This window comes from Myripristis murdjan, chromosome 16 (assembly GCF_902150065.1).
Source record: "Myripristis murdjan chromosome 16, fMyrMur1.1, whole genome shotgun sequence".
Lineage (NCBI taxonomy): Eukaryota > Metazoa > Chordata > Actinopteri > Holocentriformes > Holocentridae > Myripristis > Myripristis murdjan.
In genome coordinates, this window is record NC_043995.1 from 29,988,482 (window position 1) to 30,009,190 (window position 20,709).

The 20,709-nt window shown below is 41.7% G+C and overlaps 1 protein-coding gene across 1 annotated transcript; it reads left to right on the top strand.

Moving 5' to 3' along the window:
• The first annotated feature begins 1,331 nt into the window (after positions 1-1,331).
• Positions 1,332-20,227, top strand: LOC115373946 (soluble guanylate cyclase 88E-like). The gene is made up of 16 exons (XM_030072595.1): positions 1,332-1,459; positions 3,166-3,298; positions 3,891-4,065; positions 6,399-6,490; positions 7,691-7,948; positions 8,104-8,248; positions 9,931-10,056; positions 10,711-10,831; positions 11,697-11,826; positions 12,345-12,491; positions 14,610-14,756; positions 16,193-16,349; positions 17,183-17,292; positions 17,661-17,750; positions 19,348-19,466; positions 19,861-20,227. The coding sequence occupies exons 1-16, from the start codon at positions 1,332-1,334 to the stop codon at positions 20,225-20,227; spliced, it is 2,445 nt and encodes an 814-aa protein (XP_029928455.1).
• Positions 20,228-20,709: the final 482 nt, after the last annotated feature.

A 20,709-nucleotide genomic window follows, 5' to 3' on the forward strand; every position in this document is an offset into this window, starting at 1 on the left:
CGAAACAAGACGCCTGCATGTTCTGAAAGAGATTTATTCATCTTCACTTCATAAGACAACAAACAACACACACACAAAAAAAAATCCTTTTCAAATGCCAGTCTTAAGAAAACAAAAGCTTGTCAGTTTTAAGAGCACCTGCACACAATTATGCAAATTTGAAGTAATTAGCAGAAGAAACCTGGTAGCCCTAATGAGCTGTTGCACGAGAATACAGGCCAATTCGTGATAATGAACCTTACATTGTCTGCTCGGGTCTACCTAACACAAAAAGTAAATGTCTTTTTAAGGGGCTCCCATATACCAGCCACCCACAGACTTTATCTCCGCCATACAGGCTGACAAAAAACACAAACACAAGCAGCACAAAGTACAAATTAGGCCCAGCATGTCTACGTTTCCACCCAGCTGAGGGTTTGAAAGCCATTTGTTATCACCTTTTTCTTTGGTACCTGCCAGAAACACGCCTTGCCGCTGCTATTTTGGCCCAGGCCACCTATTGACCTGACAGGCAAGTGTCAGGAGAGAGCAGACATGTCAGCTGCAGGTGGCCGCCCCTCAGCAGGGAGCGGCGCGGCGGCGCTCGGCTGGCGCAGTTGGACCCCGGGATAACACAGCACTGAGGGACTGCAGGTAAGCGGACTTGTCTTTTCACCTCTGGATACCTTTGAGCTTTAGGGAGACGGGTTTATTTCATGTGTCTGGGTTCAGTCAACTGATGTGATGTGACAGGAAGCGTGACGCGCTGCTCGGTTTGCCCTGTGATGTTTTTCAGTGCCTTGCTTTTTTGCCATGGTGGTGAGATCTTACAGTACATGCAGCCTGCAGCAGGAGACATGCATACGTTGCTGCTGATGCTCCTGTTATTTTCCATAAGCCGTCTTTCCCTTATCTGTAGACGTCTCGCTCTCTATCCACACACACACAGTTGATGTTTGAGGTTACCTGCAGGTTTCATGAGGTTGTGTGCAACACAGGTAAATGGATAGTTCTTTTTGCTTGCATTCAGGTGGATAGAAAAGTATATTTCTGAGATGTAACAGCGTGTGTGTGTGTGTGTGTGTTGGCACTTTCCTGTCCGGCAAATATGAATCTCATGCAAGGCAAAATGTATTCTTTTTTTTCTGTCATGACAATTCAAAATAATGCAAAATGCCATTCGTTGAGGACGGATTCTGTGGGCATATTATCTCATTTTACAAAAATCCTTTCCATTGATGACTCTAACAAAGATTTATTTTTTTTTTATATGTGTGACTCCCTCCGCTCGTCCCTCCTCAGCTAAGCAGTTAACTTGGGCAGAAGTCTGGAGGTTTCCCAGCCCTCTGAAGATGTATGGCCTGTACTTGGAAGCAGTGAACGATTACATCAATGAATCCTACGGGGAGGACGTGTGGAGATTGATCGAGGCCCGGGCGGAGATACCCCACCTCAAGTTTGTCAGGCATCAGATGTACAAGTACGATCTTTTTGTCATCCTCCCCCCTCATGCTGCAGCAAATTACAAGACTCTGGGTCAGGTTCAGGTTTTCAAACAGCAGCGAACACACTGTGCAGTGGCCTCATTCCAGTGTATAGGAAATGACTGTAATAATACAATTTTACTGAGGTTACCTTATGAAAATCTCCCCACTACCAGAATTCAAATAGCTTCATTAAAACAGTGTTGCAGTACATGCTGTAGGTACATTCTGTATTAGGGTGCTTTTCATTCATTAAACGCCTACACAGTAATATTGTGTACTTACTGTACTTTGACACAGGTTAATGCACAAGTTAATACACTGGAACAAGGCAGCTGCTGACTTTTTATTTACAAGAAACGCCCGAGAAACGTCTGAATTATCATAGTTTACACGAGAAAAACCCATCGGCCTGCACTGCAGCGCTGTACAGTTCAGCTGCCTCTATTTGTAATTTTAAATAAACTGCCATTAAACTACACCTTTTTATTCCACGTCAAATTTTTAGCCCAGTTTACTTTTTAATTTTCATGAATCTCAATGGCTGATATTTATTATTATGGAGGACGTTGAGGTGGACACGTGATATTGAAAAACAATCGAGTGTCATACAAACAATACAAGACAAATTAAAAGCAATACACTGGCAATATTTGCATACTGTACATCACATGTAAAACAACATCATGCAAAATATACATTACACAGTCTCCATGTTGGAAATCAGATCATTGATCACATGATTGTGTTTGTCTGAGTGATATTTGAACTGTTGTTTTAAAAAATCCTGAAGCTTGTGCAGCACCTGATAATAGGTGGCAACTGAGTTGTTGATCTGTTTAGGATTTAGTCCTTTAGTCTCTTTTGCTCATATAATAACTATCACATCGACACCTTCCTAAAATAATCGCCTAAGTCATTTTTTCAGGTTTTTCGGGAGACACAAAAAACTTCATGAAAAATTAACTGTATGATATTTATCGATAATTTCACTCAAAAAGGTTATAAAAAAGATGACTACTGACATGCTAAAAACAATGCCAGTCAATTATGTAACATAACAGAAAACAGAACAGAAACAAACAGAAATCAATGACTTAGGCAAATTTCTGAACATGCCTTTGTTGACTTAGGCAATTATAATACGTTATATGCCGATGTTATGCTAAACCTCATCACTTACCAATTGGGGATGAGCCCTGGATCATTGAAATAACTTCACTTGCAGAGAAAACTTTCTTTCTTCTTGATACCGCTGCCATCTTGAAACGCTTAAAATAGCCTAAAATAGCCTAAATAACGTAAAATTGCCCCATAGTCACATGTTCTTTTGACTGCAAAATAAAACTGCCTAAGTCACAGTTTTGACAAGATTCAGGGGTAGAATGGCATGATCTGTTCAACTGAGGATGCTGGCGATTTTACCAGAGGTGGCCAGCATCAAGAGGAGATGATTTAGGCAAAAAAAACTCATTTTTGACAAAAAATGACTTAGGCAAGGTGTCGACATTGCACTTATCTCATTTTATTTGTAATTTTGCTTAGAAATTGTTGGATGTTATTTTTCAGGTTTATTATGAGGCATTTTTTTTTTTCTTTTCTGTCAAGTCTCTATTGAAAAGTCTCCATTAAATCTCAGCGGGACTTTGTGGTTAAAAAAATTATATGAATAAACAGATGAATTTGGATCTGTCATCGGCAGTGACAACCTGATCCTGCGGCTGGCCAAGGCGGCGGGCGAGGTTCTGGGAAAGACCCACGATGAGCTGATGTACGCCTTCGGAGTCTACATGGTCAAGAGGATCGGAAACTACGGCTACGAGAGGATCCTCAAGGTGACCTTCGTGACCCCATCTGGTTGTCTTAAGGTCACCGCGGTGATCACCAGATGGCAAATTTAAAAAAAAAACAAAAAAAAAAACAAATGACAGCCATGTAAATTCATCAATTCAGACATTAGATGCCCTACATGTGTGCATTATAAAAGACTGTGAATACAAATCTGCACTTCAACCCTCAGCCAGCGACATTTATTGCTGTGTCACTCTTATCTCTGTGTCAATAAACTCATAAAACACCACAGTGACTCAGCATATAACCAGTTCCCCTGGTGTCTGGCGCCTCCTTCCAGGGAAAAGTCCTCCGGGTGAGCAGGGAGTGATCTGATTTGAGTTGCAGTTTGTTCGGAGCAAACAAAGGAAGATCTGTGTAGTTAGAATGAAAATCCCTTTCACAGAAAATACCAGGAAAAACACAATCACAGCAGCTCCGACACAATATGACTGATGTGTTGGCAGTGCAGGGCATAAACACTGCAGCAATGAGCGCACAGCACCAAAATAATAAAAATAATTACACGCTTATTACATGGAATAGCATTTGCATCCTCACAAACCTCACAAACCTCGTCCTCTTGGTCCTGTCCAGGTGTTGGGGCGTAATGTGCGCGACTTCATCAACGAGCTGGACAACCTGCACGAGTACTTCCGCTTCTCCTTCCCCAAGGTGCAGCCGCCCAGCTTCTGCGTGGAGGAGGAGTGCGAGACCAGCCTCACCTTGCACTACCGCAGCACCCGCAAGGGCTTCACGCAGTTCGTCAAAGGTACCGAGGAGCAGCGCGTGCACCGTCAATGAATGAAACTATTCCTTGAGAGTGTTTTTTATTATTATTATTATTATTATTATTATTATTATTATTATTTTAAATTTTGTCTTGTGTATATGATGGTGCATTAGGGCCTCTGTAGGGGAAAAACCTTACAGAGCCAGGGGAGGGGGTGTAATGTTTTGAGGAAAAAAAATCTTGGATATTCTCTGAGATTAAAGGGATAAATTTATGAGAGAAAAAAATCACAAATTCATGAGCCGCCCGCCGTGTATCAGGCCTGCAGCTGATGACCGCATCAAATTCTGTGCTTTGCAATGGGATTCAGTCAGAAGGAAATCCTGCTGATTTGAGCCCAGAATCACAATATTATCATCAGCATATGGACTTTGAAGAGACATCGCTGTGATGTGGGCTGATTCAGAAGGAAACAACACACTAATTTTTAAAGTTTTTTTTCTCAAAAATGTGTACGTTTTTTTCCTCATAAATTTACATCTTTAACCTCAGAGTATTTCTTAGTTTTTTTCTTGCAAATTGGTGACATGATAATCTCTGAATTTTAGAGTTTTTTTCTCATAAATTTACAACTTTAACCTCAGAGTATTTCTTAGTTTTTTCTTGCAAATTTGTGATATGATAATCTCCGAATTTTAGAGTTTTTTTCTCATAAATGTACAACTTTAACCTCAGAGTATTTCTTAGTTTTTTTCTTGCAAATTGGTGACATGATAATCTCCGAATTTTCGAGTTTTTTTCTCATAAATTTACAACTTTAACCTCAGAGTATTTCTTAGTTTTTTCTTGCAAATTGGTGACATGATAATCTCCGAATTTTAGAGTTTTTTTCTCATAAATTTACAACTTTAACCTCAGAGTATTTCTTAGTTGTTTTCTTGCATATTGGTGACATGATAATCTCCGAATTTTAGAGTTTTTTCTCATAAATTTACAACTTTAACCTCAGAGTATTTCTTAGTTTTTTCTTGCAAATTGGTGACATGATAATCTCCAAATTTTAGAGTTTTTTCTCATAAATTTACAACTTTAGGAATCCTTGAATCCTTGAATCCTTTAACCTCAGAGTATTTCTTAGTTTTTTCTTGCAAATTGGTGACATGATAATCTCCGAATTTTAGAGTTTTTTTCTCATAAATTTACAACTTTAACCTCAGAGTATTTCTTAGTTTTTTCTTGCAAATTGGTGACATGATAATCTCCGAATTTTAGAGTTTTTTTCTCATAAATTTACAACTTTAACCTCAGAGTATTTCTTAGTTTTTCTCTTGCAAATTGGTGACATGATAATCTCCAAATTTTAGAGTTTTTTCTCATACATTTACAACTTTAACCTCAGAGTATTTCTTAGTTTTTTTCTTGCAAATTTGTGATACGATAATCTCCAAATTTTAGAGTTTTTTTCTCATAAATTTACAACTTTAACCTCAGAGTATTTCTTAGTTTTTTTCTTGCAAATTGGTGACATGATAATCTCCAAATTTTAGAGTTTTTTCTCAAAAATTTACAACTTTAACCTCAGAGTATTTCTTAGTTTTTTCTTGCAAATTGGTGACATGGTAATCTCCGAATTTTAGAGTTTTTTCTCATAAATTTACAACTTTAACCTCAGAGAATAGTACAGTGTTTTCTCGCAAATCCACAACTTTATTCTCAGAATATTACCCTCCTTCCGCAGTCTCCATATTTTTTTTTCCCCCTACAATGGCCCTAATGCGCCGTCATATGTGTGGGACAGGTGTTGTACAAATTTGAAAAAAAATTTAGGACAGCTGAATATCAATGCAGACTATTAAATGTAGAACTAAATGAATGGGCACAAAAGAAGAAGGGAGACAAAAGTTGGTGTTTTCACCAGTATCCATCAGGCTGGCTTGGGACAAAACACCTCTGTGTTACTTTTCAGCACAAAAATATCGAGACGGCACATTCAGCAATCAGTGTATGAAGGGCTGAGAGGTAACACATATGTCTGCCGTCCCGGATTTGACAAACAAATGTGATGCCGGTGACACTTCCTCTTCAGAGGAGCTTTGCCGGGTGAAGGCAGATGTCGTCACCCTGTCAGGCTGGATTAATGCGCCCACACAAAGTAATTGGTATCATATTGTGATTCCAACCAGGTCGGCTCTGAGGCTTGTTCTCAAATTGCCACCCTATAAATTTAGAATCTGAAGTATCCGTGTGGTCTGAGCGCCGGGGTCATTTCATGGTCAGCCGTTCCAAAAGCTCACACAAGCCCGTTCTCGCCGAATCCCCCCATAAGCCTCACATCTACTCGTACATGAACCGTGTGTCATTGACTCCCGCAGGCCAGCTCTCTCAAGTGGGACGGCAATTCTACAGCACAGACATCGAGGTGGAAATCCTGTCCAAAGAGGAAACCGAGAAAATGACCTATGTGGTATGTACCGGTGGGGGTTTAGGTCAAGTATCAGTCGCTGAGCCATCGAGCCGCTGAGCCTCTGACCTTGACCCTGCATCAGCTCTATCAGTGTGGTAATGATCCCATCTCGCTCGATGATGCGCTGAGCGGAGATCTTGTTTACACTCAGACTGTAAGTGTTTATTGGATGGAGATAAGTGTTTATTGGGATGGGGTTTTGGGTAAACTCAAAATTTGCAGCTCAGTAAATTCAAAATGTGGGACTTGGCATGCCTGTTGCTATGCTACGCCGTCACCTCCAGCATCAGCGTCACCCCCCGGTGGTTTTACTGATCCGTACTCGGAAAATGATTGTTTTGATTCTTGCAAGAGCCAATCAATGCGTCCTTGTCCGAGTGCACTTGATCAAGACGGCGAGCCCCGCCTGTTCCGCTGTGAAGAAACACATTCAAAACGACAAGGACTTTAAAACCGTAACTGATGCATTACAAAATGACAGCAGCACGGCCAGGCTCCGCTTAAACCCACAGAGCTTTATTTGAAATCTAGTTTGAAGATCCCACAGTTTTCAAAAATACCAAACATGTCCTGCCGAATTACAGGGAAATGTGTACAAAATGATGCACAATCACCTAGATACTTTTATTTGAGGTAACGGTGCAGCTATAAAAAAAAAAAATGTATGTTGTATTTGAGTTATTCACTCAGTAAAAGTGCGACGTAACTTAAATGGAGCTTTGCATGCAGCAAATACAGAATATGTATGTGACTTTGCTGTACAATACGGAAAAATGTCTTTAACTTTGAAGTTACTTAAGAGAAAATTTAAAGTTGAGTGGGTTAACCAGTCATTTTTAAGGTAGCTGACTGACAGAGTGTTTGCTCCACATAACGTGACAAGTTCACGGTGAAGATAAATGAAACTAACATTCAATGTCAAGTTTTCCCTTTACGGGAAAGTTGCTGTTGCCAGAAAACACATATCACAGAAAATGTTTGTGGCTGCAAGAAAAGAGTAGCTATTTTCTCTCTGACAACTTTTATAGAGTGTGTTCAATTATGCACATGGGCTGTTAAAAGGTTTCAAAGGTCAGGGAAATAATTAACTGCATAAATGACCACATAAACGCCAAATCTGAAAGGCATTTTTTAAAATAACAACACAATTATTCACATTAATGGCCTTGCAGTTTATAAGTTTCATGACTTTTTTTCCAGGTCTACAAGATGAACTTCGACAACGCTGCCTTCAAGCACCGCATGCCCCAGCAGAAAACGGCCCCGGGCTACGAGAAGCTGCCCATGAAACGGGGCATCTTCTTCGACATGTTCCCCTTCAGCGTCATCTTCCGCCGCGACATGACCATGTACCGCATCGGCGACGGCCTCAAAGAGGTCTTCTCCGACCTCCAAGGCAAGAAGGTCAACGAGGAGTTCACTCTGGTCAGGCCCATGCTGGAGTTCAGCTGGGACAACGTGAGTTGAGGAGGGGCGGCCTCATTTTGTTCGCTTGTGAATTTGTTCATTTGCTCTTTTGCTTAATCGCTGACTCACTAACTGACTCACACACGACCGCTGTTGATCTGGCACCGCTGCTCAACTGCTGTGAAATCTCTGCTTGCTCTAATCAGATCTACACCCATTTGAACAATGTGTTTGAGCTGTTGTCCAAAGCAGTGGTGGAAAGCAAGCAGAAGGTCAACATCCCTAAACTGAGCAAGGAGGAGCCGGAGGAGAAGGAGGAGAGTGAGAAGGCAAAAAGAGAAGAGGAGAGAGGTACCGTTCCTTTAATGTCCCTCTCCGTTTGAACACATTTCTCAAATTTTCTCATGAATAATGGATGAAAAAAAAGGTGCATTTCAAATGGATGAGATCACAGTACGCCCATCAGCTTACTCACTCATTTGTGGATTGTATCTGGATCTAAAAATCCAGATGGAAGTGCACACAAGGCTCATTTGAGAGCCAATCAGCCGAGCAACATGCAGAGACGGTCAGACAGTTCGCTCCACAGTAAGTTAAATGCAAAGCATCTCCACACCAGGCCATATGTAAATACATACATGCAAATAACAATTCCGCCTGTAGATGAAATCTGGGAGTGAATGCAAAAGAAACAAGTGGCGAGCAGTTTGATAGATAGTGGGACGCTTGCCAAAACATGATTGCTAAGATACAAGAGGTGGGAGCGAATGTGAAAAAAAAAAATGTGTTCATGGATGAAAATATCACAGGAGGAAATGGTGTGCACGGCAATCTGCATTTTAACGTGGGGCATAAATGTAATCCAACGAATTCCACTCGAGATGTAATCCCACCATGCAACGTATGTTAACCCTTACCAAAAAGAAGTAAACTTCTAGTTTACTTTTCCAAGTATACTTAAGTGGAGTTTGAGTATACTTTATCAAGTATACTTTCCTTACCAAGTATACTTGTATTTATGTACTAGTAGTGTACTGTATATACTGTATATTTACTAGTTAGTATACTTACAAAGTATACTTATACTAAAAGTACCCTGATTTGGCCCATTTTTGAGTATACTCGAGTAAACTTCAAGGTTACTTTACTTATATATAAGTATACTTAAATTATACTATTTCCTGTACTTGAGTTGTACTACTCTTTTACTTAAAGTAAACCATTCGTATACTCAATGTACTTGAAATATACTTTACTTACACTTGAATTAAACTGTTTTCATATTGCATAAGGATGCAAAATTTGTTCTCCGCGTTTGACCCATCCCCTGAGGGAGCGGTGGGCAGCAGCGGTGCCATGCTCGGGAATTATTTCGTGATCTAACCCCCCAGTTCCAACCCCAAATACCAAGTGCCAAGCAGGGAGGAGTCTTTGGTATGACCCGGCTGGGGATTGAACCCCCAACCTCCCAGTCTCAGGGCGGACACTACCACTAGGCCACTGAGTTGCCACAACCTTACTTGAATCAAATAGCTGAGTGGAGAGGTATCTGAAAAGTATACTTACCTAAGTATTAGTTCACAGAAAGTATACTTAGTTCATAAAAGTATACTTATAATTATACTTGAGTATACTACTTTTTGGTAAGGGAGTACACTACAGGTTTACTCACAGTGTATGTGTTATGGCAAGTATATCAAGTATGTTATACTTGGAATATACTTAAACTTGTCTGTGTACTCGTCAGTATAAACTAAGTATACTTTTGTTAAGTATATTCCTGATAGTACATTCAAAGTAATCTGAAAAGTATACTTACCTAAGTATTAGTTCACAGAAAGTATACTTAGTTCATAAAAAGTATACTTATAAGTATACTTGAGTATACTCCTTTTTGGTAAGGGAATGCAAGATGTAAACACATGCACATTTTGCACAAGCCATTCATACGTTCATGCACTCACTCACAGCGGCTCATTCGCTCATCCATCCACCCACCGTTGCTGTTCTGCCTGCTCTGCTCTGTCCGTCAGAAACCAAGGCCATGGAGGAGATGAAGGGCACCGACCAGGAGTACAGCAGCGCTCTCACCCAGTACAACAGCTCCGCCAACTCTGGAGGGGAAGACATCGAACTGCTGGCCTTCCAGACGGTCACTGGTCAGAAAATCCTCCGCTTCTTCTTTCTCCGGTCGACCGACAAAACCTGCACCGACAGCTTGTAACACATTTCTGGCTCCAGTTTCCTCCACATGTGGCATATAGGCATTTTGTAGTCATGCACCAATTATTTTAAATATCACCACTGCCATTATTGTACAAAAGCAGATATTCCCCGCAGAGCTGTATAATTGTTTGGGGTGCTGGTGGGATGCTGGTCAAGCACAGGAAAAATCAAAGGGTTCAAAATGTTAAAAGCTTCAGTCCATTGAAGCTTATGTGAAATGCATTGTCCGCTCTGTTGTTTGTACCTGTGCAAAAAAAAAAAAGCTTAAATAATTCATTTCTGTTAAGTGGGTCTACAGCATTTTTGGTGTGCGGCAAGCTTTTAACATTTTGAACTCTTCACATTGTTTTATGTGAGCGATGCGGCGCACAAAGGGCCTGCTCCGAAGACGAACCGGGTGTCACATCAAGACACCGACCAGAGAAAGATCAGCAACTTCTGACTTGCATTTTCTCACTCTCTCACCACGTAATCACCTTTGGCACGATGTGTGCACCACCAGCGCCTCATAATTTCATTGTGAAGCAGCTCGGCTCTCATTAACGCGTCCCGGTCCTGCTAATCTGTCCTTGACCGGCTCTCCTCAGGGAAGTGCAGCGAGACCATCTTCGAGGACATGCGGGAGCCTCCGAAGAAGCCTCTCCACCTGAAGGGTCAGATGAAATACGTCCCCCAGTGGGACTCGCTCATCTTCCTCGGGACGCCCATGTAAGACCGCAGCTAATACGCTCCGTTTGATAGGGTCAACACGAGCCGCAAAAAAAAACGATTTTCCAATTAAAGAATTCATTTCCAAAATGCTATGCCATTTTGAAAAAAAAAAAAAAAAAAAAAAAAGGAAATCCATGGCATTTTCTATTATAATAAGCAGCCTATTATTCCAGAAAATACCGTGACATGTTATTTATTTGATAGCCGTCACATAGACATCACTGCAGTCCACCTGGTGAGTGTGTTATCCCGTCAGTAAAATTGAATAAATAGGATTTCACACAAGAATCCTTTGACATGGCAGGTGAGTGCAGACAAGAGAAGACATTTTTGGCTTCCCGACCTTCAATCTCGATTTATTCCGTACTACATCTTGCGGGATTCATCAAATTCACATTCAAGATCTCTGACCTCTGTAGTTTGAGGTCTTTGGTCTGTTCCAGCGGCCCGTCTGAAAACCAAACGGGACAGAGCGTTTGCAGCTCAGGGCCCCGAGGCTCTGGAACGATCCGCCCGAGGAAATCAGGAACGGCTGAGTCCGAGATTCCTTTTAAGTCCCTTCTTAAAACACACTTTTATTCGAGAGCCGTTCCTGATTTTACTCGAGTTGTAATTTTCTTTGAACTGTCTTTTATTGGTTGATATACTCCAAACCTGACTTGCTGTATTTATGACGTTCTGAAGCAGTTTGTGAAGTGGATTTTGAAAAGTGTTCTATAAAAAAAAAGCTTATTATTATGATCATTATTGTTATTCATCAGACATTTTAGATGACAGCATGCCAGTTTGCTAAGATAATTTGCATCCTCTTGCTTTCATGTTACCGTTGCCTGAGCTTCCTCCCCTCTCCGTGTCCCTGCAGCATAGAGACAGTGGAGGACATGATTAAGATGGGCGTGTACGTGAACGATCTGAACCTGCATGACTCCAGCAGAGAGCTGATTTTGGCCGGGACTCAGCAATCAGCCGAGCTGCAGCTGGCCCTCGATCAGGTGAAGGAGAGCTCTGAATCCTTTATCTTAATGGCTGCAGGCTCGCGCTAACAAAGCCGGGATTTGGTGTTTTGTTCCCACGAGGGTAACCCGCACGAAAAAGAGTCAGCACTTATGCTACTTTGAATAAAAGTCCATGTCATAAACAGTAGAATAGTAGACAGTTCTAGGGGTTTATATCAGCGCATAAAATATAGGCTACTATAACAACCCTAAAATACACCATGCAGCTCCAAGTAGTGTGATACAGAAATGACAATACATGATGCACTTAGTGAAACAGCCTGACCAGGAGAGCCCAGGTGAAAGCGATGAAGATTGCACCTATTAAATCCACTTGAAGAGGAAACGTACTGTACAGGTAGATTAAGGAGATTAAAGAAGGATTTCTGAGCTCCGAGACGCACGAGACCGTGCAGAATTTGGTCCGAGCTGAGAGATAGGAGTCTGATTCCGTCCTAATGTATTCCGCAAAGCACTCATCCGACTCTTGGGGCCCCCGCGTGTGATTTTTCTAGGAGCAACAGAAGTACGCGCAGCTGCAGGAAATCATCAAGAAGCTGGACGAGGAGAAGAAGAGAGGAGATTCCCTGCTGTACGCCATGATCCCGAAGGCGGTGGCGGATCGGCTCAGGAAGGGCATCACGGCACTGGAGACATGCCAGGTACAGGACAGAGGCCCGCAGGTGGATGGTATGTATAGAGCAGACAGGCAGAGCGGTCAGGCAAACCAGCGGGCAGTGTGGATGAACTCCCACACACTGATCCTGATTGTTCTGTAGGTTCTCATGGGATTTTTTCTTTTTTTTGGTATATGTTTTTGTTGAGACCTCTCCTGCGGGAGGTCAGAGGTCAGGGTCGGCTCTAGAACAGCACCGCTGGGGCCAGATGTAAAACCTGATGTGTAAGCACAAAAGGGATGCACACGCCGCTTCCCACACAGAAATTGGTATTTATTAATAATAAAAAAAAAAAGGCAGCGCTGTGAGAACGTGCATACCTCCGGGCATGCTTTTACACCCCGCTGCACAGACTTTAGGAGTCAGCTGAGCAGACTGTGATACAGTGCTGTGACAAAGAAGAGTCTGAGTGACGTTTTAATGGGAGCCTTAATCTTGTCAGCACACCGTCGTTGCCTATTAGGTCTCAATAGGGCAGCATATAACAACATTTATAGGTGTGTGAATTATCCGTTTTCTCCACACTGCAAAAACGCAAAATCTTACCAAGATTATTTGTCTTATTTCAAGTCAAAAATGTCTTATTTCAAGTCAAAATATCTAATTACACTTAAAATAAGACATGATCACCTCAGAAGTAACTTGTTTTTAGACAATTTTTTGGCAAAATTTGCCAGTGGAAAAAGTGAAAATTCACTTGAAATAAGTGAAAATTAGCTAGAAACAAGAAACAAATTTTGCCAATGAAACAAGCAAATTTTCACTTGTTTCAAGCAAATTTTCACTTGAAACAAGAGACTATTGTCTAAAAACAAGTTACTTCTGAGGTGATCATGTCTTATTTTAAGTGTAATGAGATATTTTGACTAGTAATAAGACATTTTTGACTTGAAATAAGACAAATAATCTTGGTAAGATTTTGAGTTTTTGCAGTGCACAAGCTCGGTTTTTAGTCTAGCATGAGTAAATAAGTCTGCTTATTGTCACTGAAGTCATGCAGGAATGCGAATAATGACTGTCGCATCATAAATTAGGCGTACTCACGTGCAATCGACCAACAGGCTGTTATGGCTCACGGTACACAGCAGTGTGTAAAGGATATGTGTAATGACACAACGGCTGCTTTAGCACTGCCACAGGAAATTGCCAAATGCAGCAGCAACAGTAAGGTGAGGAGGATTTTGTGGCCCACGCTGATGACCGGTGTGTGTGTGTGTGGCCATGCGTGGTTAGACAGGGGTGTGTCCACATGCATGGATCGTGAACTGTGAGAGTCAACGTTTGGCTTGTGCACATGCATGGACTTTAATTCGTAAAATGGAAAAAATGCACGAACACTTGCGAGCGGGTTTTTGTCAATGTGCAGAAAAAGCCTGTTTATGCATGTTTTGTGCATAAACAGATTTTTTTTAGTCTTGCCTCTGTGCGGTTTTATTCATCTGGCCCTCAGAGCATCTTTGTCCTTATCACCTCTCCTGCTCCGGCATGAGATTGAATAGCCAAGCTTGTCATTAAGATGCGCAGAAGATCCACCGAGGCCACAGCATGAAATAATTTTCATCTGACATGTGTAAAACAGAGGCTGAATACATTTTGAAACTGACTGGGAAAGAAAAAAAAAAAAAAAAAACAGGCGCTCTCAGTTGTCACTTTGCAATTTAAATGTCCATCTTTGAGGTCTCTGGCAATCAAACACACCTCAGCATGTTGAATTTGAACAAATTTTATTCACATCTATTTTAACAAAGATGTGGTTTGCATAATCAGTTTTTTATTTAAAGGGTTTGGGCAGAGACAGACACCATCTGAAAAAACAGACACGTCCAATAAAAAAAAAAAAAAAAAAAAAGATTTCTGGCTTTAAAGTAAAAAACACAATATGGACAATTACTATGTTTTGACAGATAGAATTATCTTTTTGGAAAAAGAATAGTGTTGTTTTTGAAATACTGGCGGATGAATTTAAAGTGGCAAAGTTTTCCAATATGCATAATGTACAGTGTTTTGGAATGAAGCCTTTAATCTACTTCCGAGGCGGTCTTAACTCTGTGTGTGTGTGTGTGTGTGTGTGTGTGTGTGTGTGTGTGTGTTCGTCCGTCCCAGGTCTTCCCAGATGTGACCATCCTGTTCAGCGACGTGGTCAAGTTTAATGAGATCTGCATCCACATCACGCCCATGCAGGTGGTGGACATGCTCAATGAGATCTACATCGTCTTCGACACGCTCAGCGAGAAGCACAACGTCTACAAGGTCAGCGCCCCGGAAAAAAGGGCGGCCGGCGCTCGTCCAGCTGCTCGCTCTGCCCGCCTGTCAGCCGCCGCGGACGCCGCGTTCGCTCTGAATCTCGTTACCGCGGCCTGTGGACAACAGAAGCTCCCTCCCTGCTGTGCCGTTTAACATACAGCACTACACTCCTTGACATAGTTTCAATGGGGGAAAAAAAAAAACAGAATACCTATTAATTTTGGCCAAAATGGATTTTTCAAACCTTATTCCTTTAAACTGATATTTTGTACTGGTAGTTAATGTCTTTAAATACGGCCATTTTCTTGGGCAAGAAAATTATAACTATTCAGTCTTTCCCTGCATAATTATATTTCTGGAGCAGCGTTTAGACCAGGGGTGTCAGGCTCCTATTAGATAGCGGGCCACATTCGTTCAAATGAGACTTTCACAAGGGCAGGATTTTTTTTTTTTTTTTTTGGCAAATATGAATATGACCCGAGTGGACACATGGACATTTTAGGCCACTTTCTGATTTATTATTTTAAATTAGTCAATTTGTAGCCGGCCAGTCAATGAGAAATTGCATGTTGGCACAGGAAAATAACACATAATGTAGAAGTGCATAAAGCAGAAGAGAGAAATGCAACAAATATACAGCACAGAGGTTTGCCATTTACTTCCCAGAGGAAAATAAAATAACTGCTGTTTCCATCTTTCCTAAAAAAAAAAAAAAAAAAAATCTACAGTCCATTTCAAGCTTTCACTGTTTTGACAGCACGTTTGCTAAACCAGCAGAGCGCAGCAGCTAGCCTGTTGGTTTCTCCTTTACCTTCCTATAGCCTATTGTCTAATTAATTTATCATAATTCATCATCATTAATTTATCAGTTCCTCATTGAAACCTCTTATTTTGCTTATTGCACGTAGTTGATGATAATTGGATGCAAATATTTCAATTTAACAAAGTAATATTTTGATTTAGTAATATATACATATATGTGTGTCTTTTTTTTTCTTATTTCTCTGCAAAACATCTCGGGGACCGGATGAGATGAGCTCACGGGCTGGATTTGGACCCCGGGCCATACCTTTGACACCTCCGATTTAGACCGTCATTGCACTGTGATACTAAAAGTCTCTGCACTGAAACCGAGAATATTCAGCTTCTTTCAGTGTTAGCAGCTCTTTAAGGCAGGAGGACAGAGTCAAGCTATTACATGTTAGAGAAAGTACAGGATTAATCAGGTGGGACAGGAGGGTTACACACACACACACACACAGTATTCACACCCAGGAGTACATCAAAGTGCTATCCTAAATGAGCCTGGCTGTTGATGAGCGTCTGGTGCAAAAGTCGCCCCGAGGACAACCAGTCAGCGACCTGCACGCTAACACTTCAGAGATGTGGCGTATCGTCGGCGGCGAGCTTCATCAGGCCCTCGCTCTGCCCTCTCTCTGCAGGTGGAGACGATCCGTGACGCGTACATGGTGGTGGCCGGCGTACCGAACAAGACCACCTTTCACGCCCACCACATCTGCGACATGGCCCTGGACATGCTGAGCTCCATCGACCACCTCAAAGACCCCTCCACCGGAGATAACATCCAAATCCGAGTCGGTGAGCAGCAGCGAGGCGGGGAGTGGGAATCAATACGAGGTCACTTTTGTGCAAAAGCTGCATGGGGCTTCAGTGGCTCAGCGGTGACAAGGCAGTCCGATTGTATTATTTGTTTCATTCCGGGGGGGTTCACCTGTCCGTCTCCACGCCTTTGAAGCAGAGAGGGATTCGGCGTCTTGATCCCTGGGCCTCAAACCGTCAACATTTCAGTCACAGGACGGTCTTTCAAGTCACTCTGCCACTCTGCCGCTTTTGAATATGTGTCCCGCAAATGTACTCCTTAGATCTCGGGCTGGCAGAGTGGCACAGTTCTCAGAAAAGACCCTGGGAACCGTCTTTGACCAAGACGCTGAATCCCTACCAGCTTCAGCTTCCTCTCTCTTTGCTCAGTCTGACCTCTGAACATCGAGCGGAGAGCAAATCCCCCCACAAGGATCACCTTTTTAAGAATCTGGCCCTGCTACTGTTGGTTTAATCTTGAAATCAGCTCTCTGGGTCAGAGGTGAGCACCTTTAAAGCTGAATGCTTGAAAGGCACCTTTTGCATCAACCTGAGGACCTGAAATATTAATTCATGCACAGCTCATGAATGACATCCAGTTGAATTTGAATAGATGTTTTTTTTTTTTTTTTACCCTTTCAGTCACTTGTAATCTCACCGATCTTGAAACTGTATTCTTAGAAGTCACCCTGGATAACAGCATCAGCCAAATGCCTAAAATGTACACAATTTTTTTTCGCCTTAAGGAATAAATTAAAGTTGAATGGGCTTCGGTGCAGCTTGTGAATGAATCAGACAAACAAATTTGTTCTTCTATTTCTCGCCGCCTCCAGGTATTCACTCAGGTATGGTGGTGGCTGGGGTGGTGGGATTGAAGATGCCGCGCTACTGTCTGTTTGGTGACACTGTGAACACAGCCTCGAGGATGGAGAGCAACGGAGTGGTGAGTACGTTACTAAATAACCCACAGCCTCGCAAAAATGTGCTAAATAACCCGTGGCGTTTGAGGAAATGACATTAATGATTTTCCCTCAGACGAAAACATGTGGATGAGTGTGCAGAACCATTTCCTATTTAATGAGACCATTGTGCATGCTGCTTTTTAGTTAATGCAACATGCTAATCACTTCATTTGGTGGCCATTACTTATGGTAACAGTAGGCGTTAACAGCACTTTTCTGAAGTAAGTGTTGGATGATGAACAGAATGTATTTCCTCTCCACAAATTCCCATTCTCTGTTCAAGAATCAAACTTTCTTCGGTGCAGTTTGGTGCCGTAAATTCTGCGTGTGTGTCTGTCTGTGTGCACAGGGCATGCAGATCCACATTAGTCAGACCACTAAAGACCATCTGGAGCACGAGCCCTACATCATCGAGGAGAGGGGCAAAATCTTTGTAAAGGTGAATGATAACTAAGGTGGAAAATTAACACCGGCCATACGCAGACACTATTTGAATGGAAAAGGTAAAACCCATCCACTTGCTGGGACTGAGCTTATATATTTTGCATTAGGAGATTATTTTCCATTCCAAGTTAAGACGAATACAACTTGAAAAATGTGTCGTCCACCCTGACAAAATGAGTGCCGGCATAAACACTGAAAACCCACTGTTGAGTATTACTGCCCTTACGGAAAGAAAATAATTTTCCAATATATTAAATGAATTATATGGTAGTATATTAGAATATATTACATTTAATATATGGAATTACAATATATTGAAATATATTTTATATTTAAAATATCTTAGCAATACATGGAATAATATGTTGGTGAAACATATATTATGCAATATATTTATAATTTGCTCCAATATATTGTAATGTATTTCAATATATGGAATAATACATAAGTAATTGCACATTTCAGATATTGCAATATATTGCATATGAATATACATGTGTTTATATCCTGTAATATATGTCATTTTATATTTATAAATATCCTCCATAATGTATTTAGATTTATATGTGATGAATACTGGGTACATATATTTAAACATACATCTATGGCTTTCCAATTATATGGGAACATGTATTGGAAATATATGTACAGATATATGCCATGCATGGTCCATTCATATGTTATGATTGTTTATTGGAAAATATACAATGTTAAAAAAAACATCCCAATATATTTTTATATATGTTGCGATACATATACATATATGGTATCTGCATATATTGCAGTATATTTGAACATATAAAGACAAACTATTACATGTAAACATATTGTGCCTTTTTTGGTCTCGATTGCAATATATTTTTTTTATATGTATCAATATATAGACATGCATGCTCTATGCATTTTTTTCAGTATATTGGAAAATGTAAAGACTAGTTCCCATATATGGAAATGTATTATCTAATATATCACATGATATTTTCCAATATACTGCAATATATTTTCGTTTCGTAAGGGTGGAGACACTGGTTACCTTAAAGCAGTTCCATCCAAAATGTATTGGATGCCCCATGGAGCTATGCCTCATGAACACCTATAAGCTTGGACTTCATTCAACGCACCTCCATAATATTCACAATATATCACTTACCTGTTGAGTTGGCTTGATCGGATTTCTAGGTTGAGTTGTGTTGCAGGAGAGCAAATGAGTGAATGAATGAATTAAAAAAACCATGAGAGTGTGTATTGTAACAAATATACTGTTTGATGCATGTTCCAAAGCTGCAGTATATGCATCCAAAATATTCAAAATAGCTTAAACTTGGTTAAATATCAAATGTAAAGCAAGTCAAATGTCTTCTTTGCTTTTCATCTCGATGTTCCTACATCTGATGAGGGCGCGTGGAAATTGCATCATCTAAACTCAAACCGCAACACCTTGCAGTTCTTTTACAAAAACAAACAAAAATGGCTCCTGCAAGTATCATTTTAGCCAGAACTTGTAGAGGAGTGAACATCAAGAAGCATTTCCTTTCCAACATGGATGAAAAGCATTTTGGAACGTTTTCTTTAATGTGTTTACCGACTTCCAGGGTAAAGGCTACATGAAGACCTACTGGCTCAAAGGAAAGAAGGATCTGTCATTCAAGACCCCGGCAGAGCTTCGCTACAGCAGCGAGCAGAAAGACTCGGAGGACAGGAGCTCCAACGGGTGAGTGTTTGGATGAAAGGAAGGCGGTCAGCACAGAGGAACCAGCTTCTTCTCTGTGGAGCGTGTGGAAACGGGATGCCCCCTGTTGTTTTAGATCTGTGCTCCCCGCCCGTATGGCAGGGGAGAGTGAGGAAAGGCTGTTCCAGGTGTATTTGTTTGAGGGAAAATGACGAAAAGCAACACTATCATCCACCATTGCTCTTAATGTTTGCCCCCTTTGCAGTAGGACAGTTGAGATTGAGACAGAGCAGGCGATCCGCTGGACAGACGCTCCCGGCAGGATTAGATCCCAGGCCTGCAGGGGTTCATGGGGTTGTTCACAAACAGTCATGCTTTCTAAAAAATCTGCTTTTTTATTTCCCCTGTGCGTCACTGTGAAACTCTACTGCACTAGATCCACCTGCACCAACACCAAGCGCTCGGTCTCCAACGTCCACGTCCCCAACGAGGAGCAGGCGGAGGGGAAGCCGAGCCCCAGCGACCTCCCCCCGGACACCCTGCCCCCACCGGAGGGCGCCAACGAGCCCCCAACAATTTCAGCTGAGCCTCAGGACAAGGAGAAAGCCAAAAAGACTAAGAACAACAAGGGGGCCCGGCTGGAGGTGCCTCAGGGAAACACAGCGCCGGAGACGGCGGCGCCCGTGGACGGGGTGGAGAGCCCCGGCCCGCTGCTCAACAACAAGAGAAACAGCTTCAGGCAGCAGTACGTCAAGCTGCCCGCCAACCTGCCCATGCGCAGCACGGCCTGCTCCATCCTGTGAGCCGCCAGGCCCCCGCGCCCACCTGACGTGGGACAGATTGGACCTTGAGATTACAGGACATTCCTGACGTGTGAAGGAGGTCTAACGCTGAAAACATCACGGCGGTTCGGTCGAAAGGTAAAGCGGGGCGAGGCGGTCCGGCGTGTTCAACATTCACGGCTCCCGACGATTCACAGTCTGAATGATATGTAATGTCAAGGCTTTGGTGACATTTTGGGCAAATGAGTTCTATATGTCAAATGAAAGACCTCAAGACCAATACTGAATTATGGAAATGTCAATCATTTAAAGTCCTCTGGTGCCTCCGAGCCCTTGGTATGTTTAAATTAGGTACACTCATTTCATTAGCTTTATTACCCCTGTGAAAAAAAAAAAAAAAAAAAAAAAAAATGGTCCACACTCCAAGGGGCAACATTCAGAGTTAAAGACGTTTCATAAGTTTCACACGCCACAAGGATCAGTTAAATTATCTCAATGAGTGA

Excerpts from the sequence above, each read along its gene's own strand:
- LOC115373946 (XM_030072595.1), top strand. The coding sequence starts at position 1,332 with ATGTATGGCCTGTACTTGGAAGCAGTGAACGATTACATCAATGAATCC. Across the intron at positions 16,350-17,182 it reads TAACATCCAAATCCGAGTCG|GTATTCACTCAGGTATGGTG; the intron begins GTGAGCAGCAGC and ends CGCCGCCTCCAG. Across the intron at positions 17,751-19,347 it reads GGGGCAAAATCTTTGTAAAG|GGTAAAGGCTACATGAAGAC; the intron begins GTGAATGATAAC and ends ACCGACTTCCAG.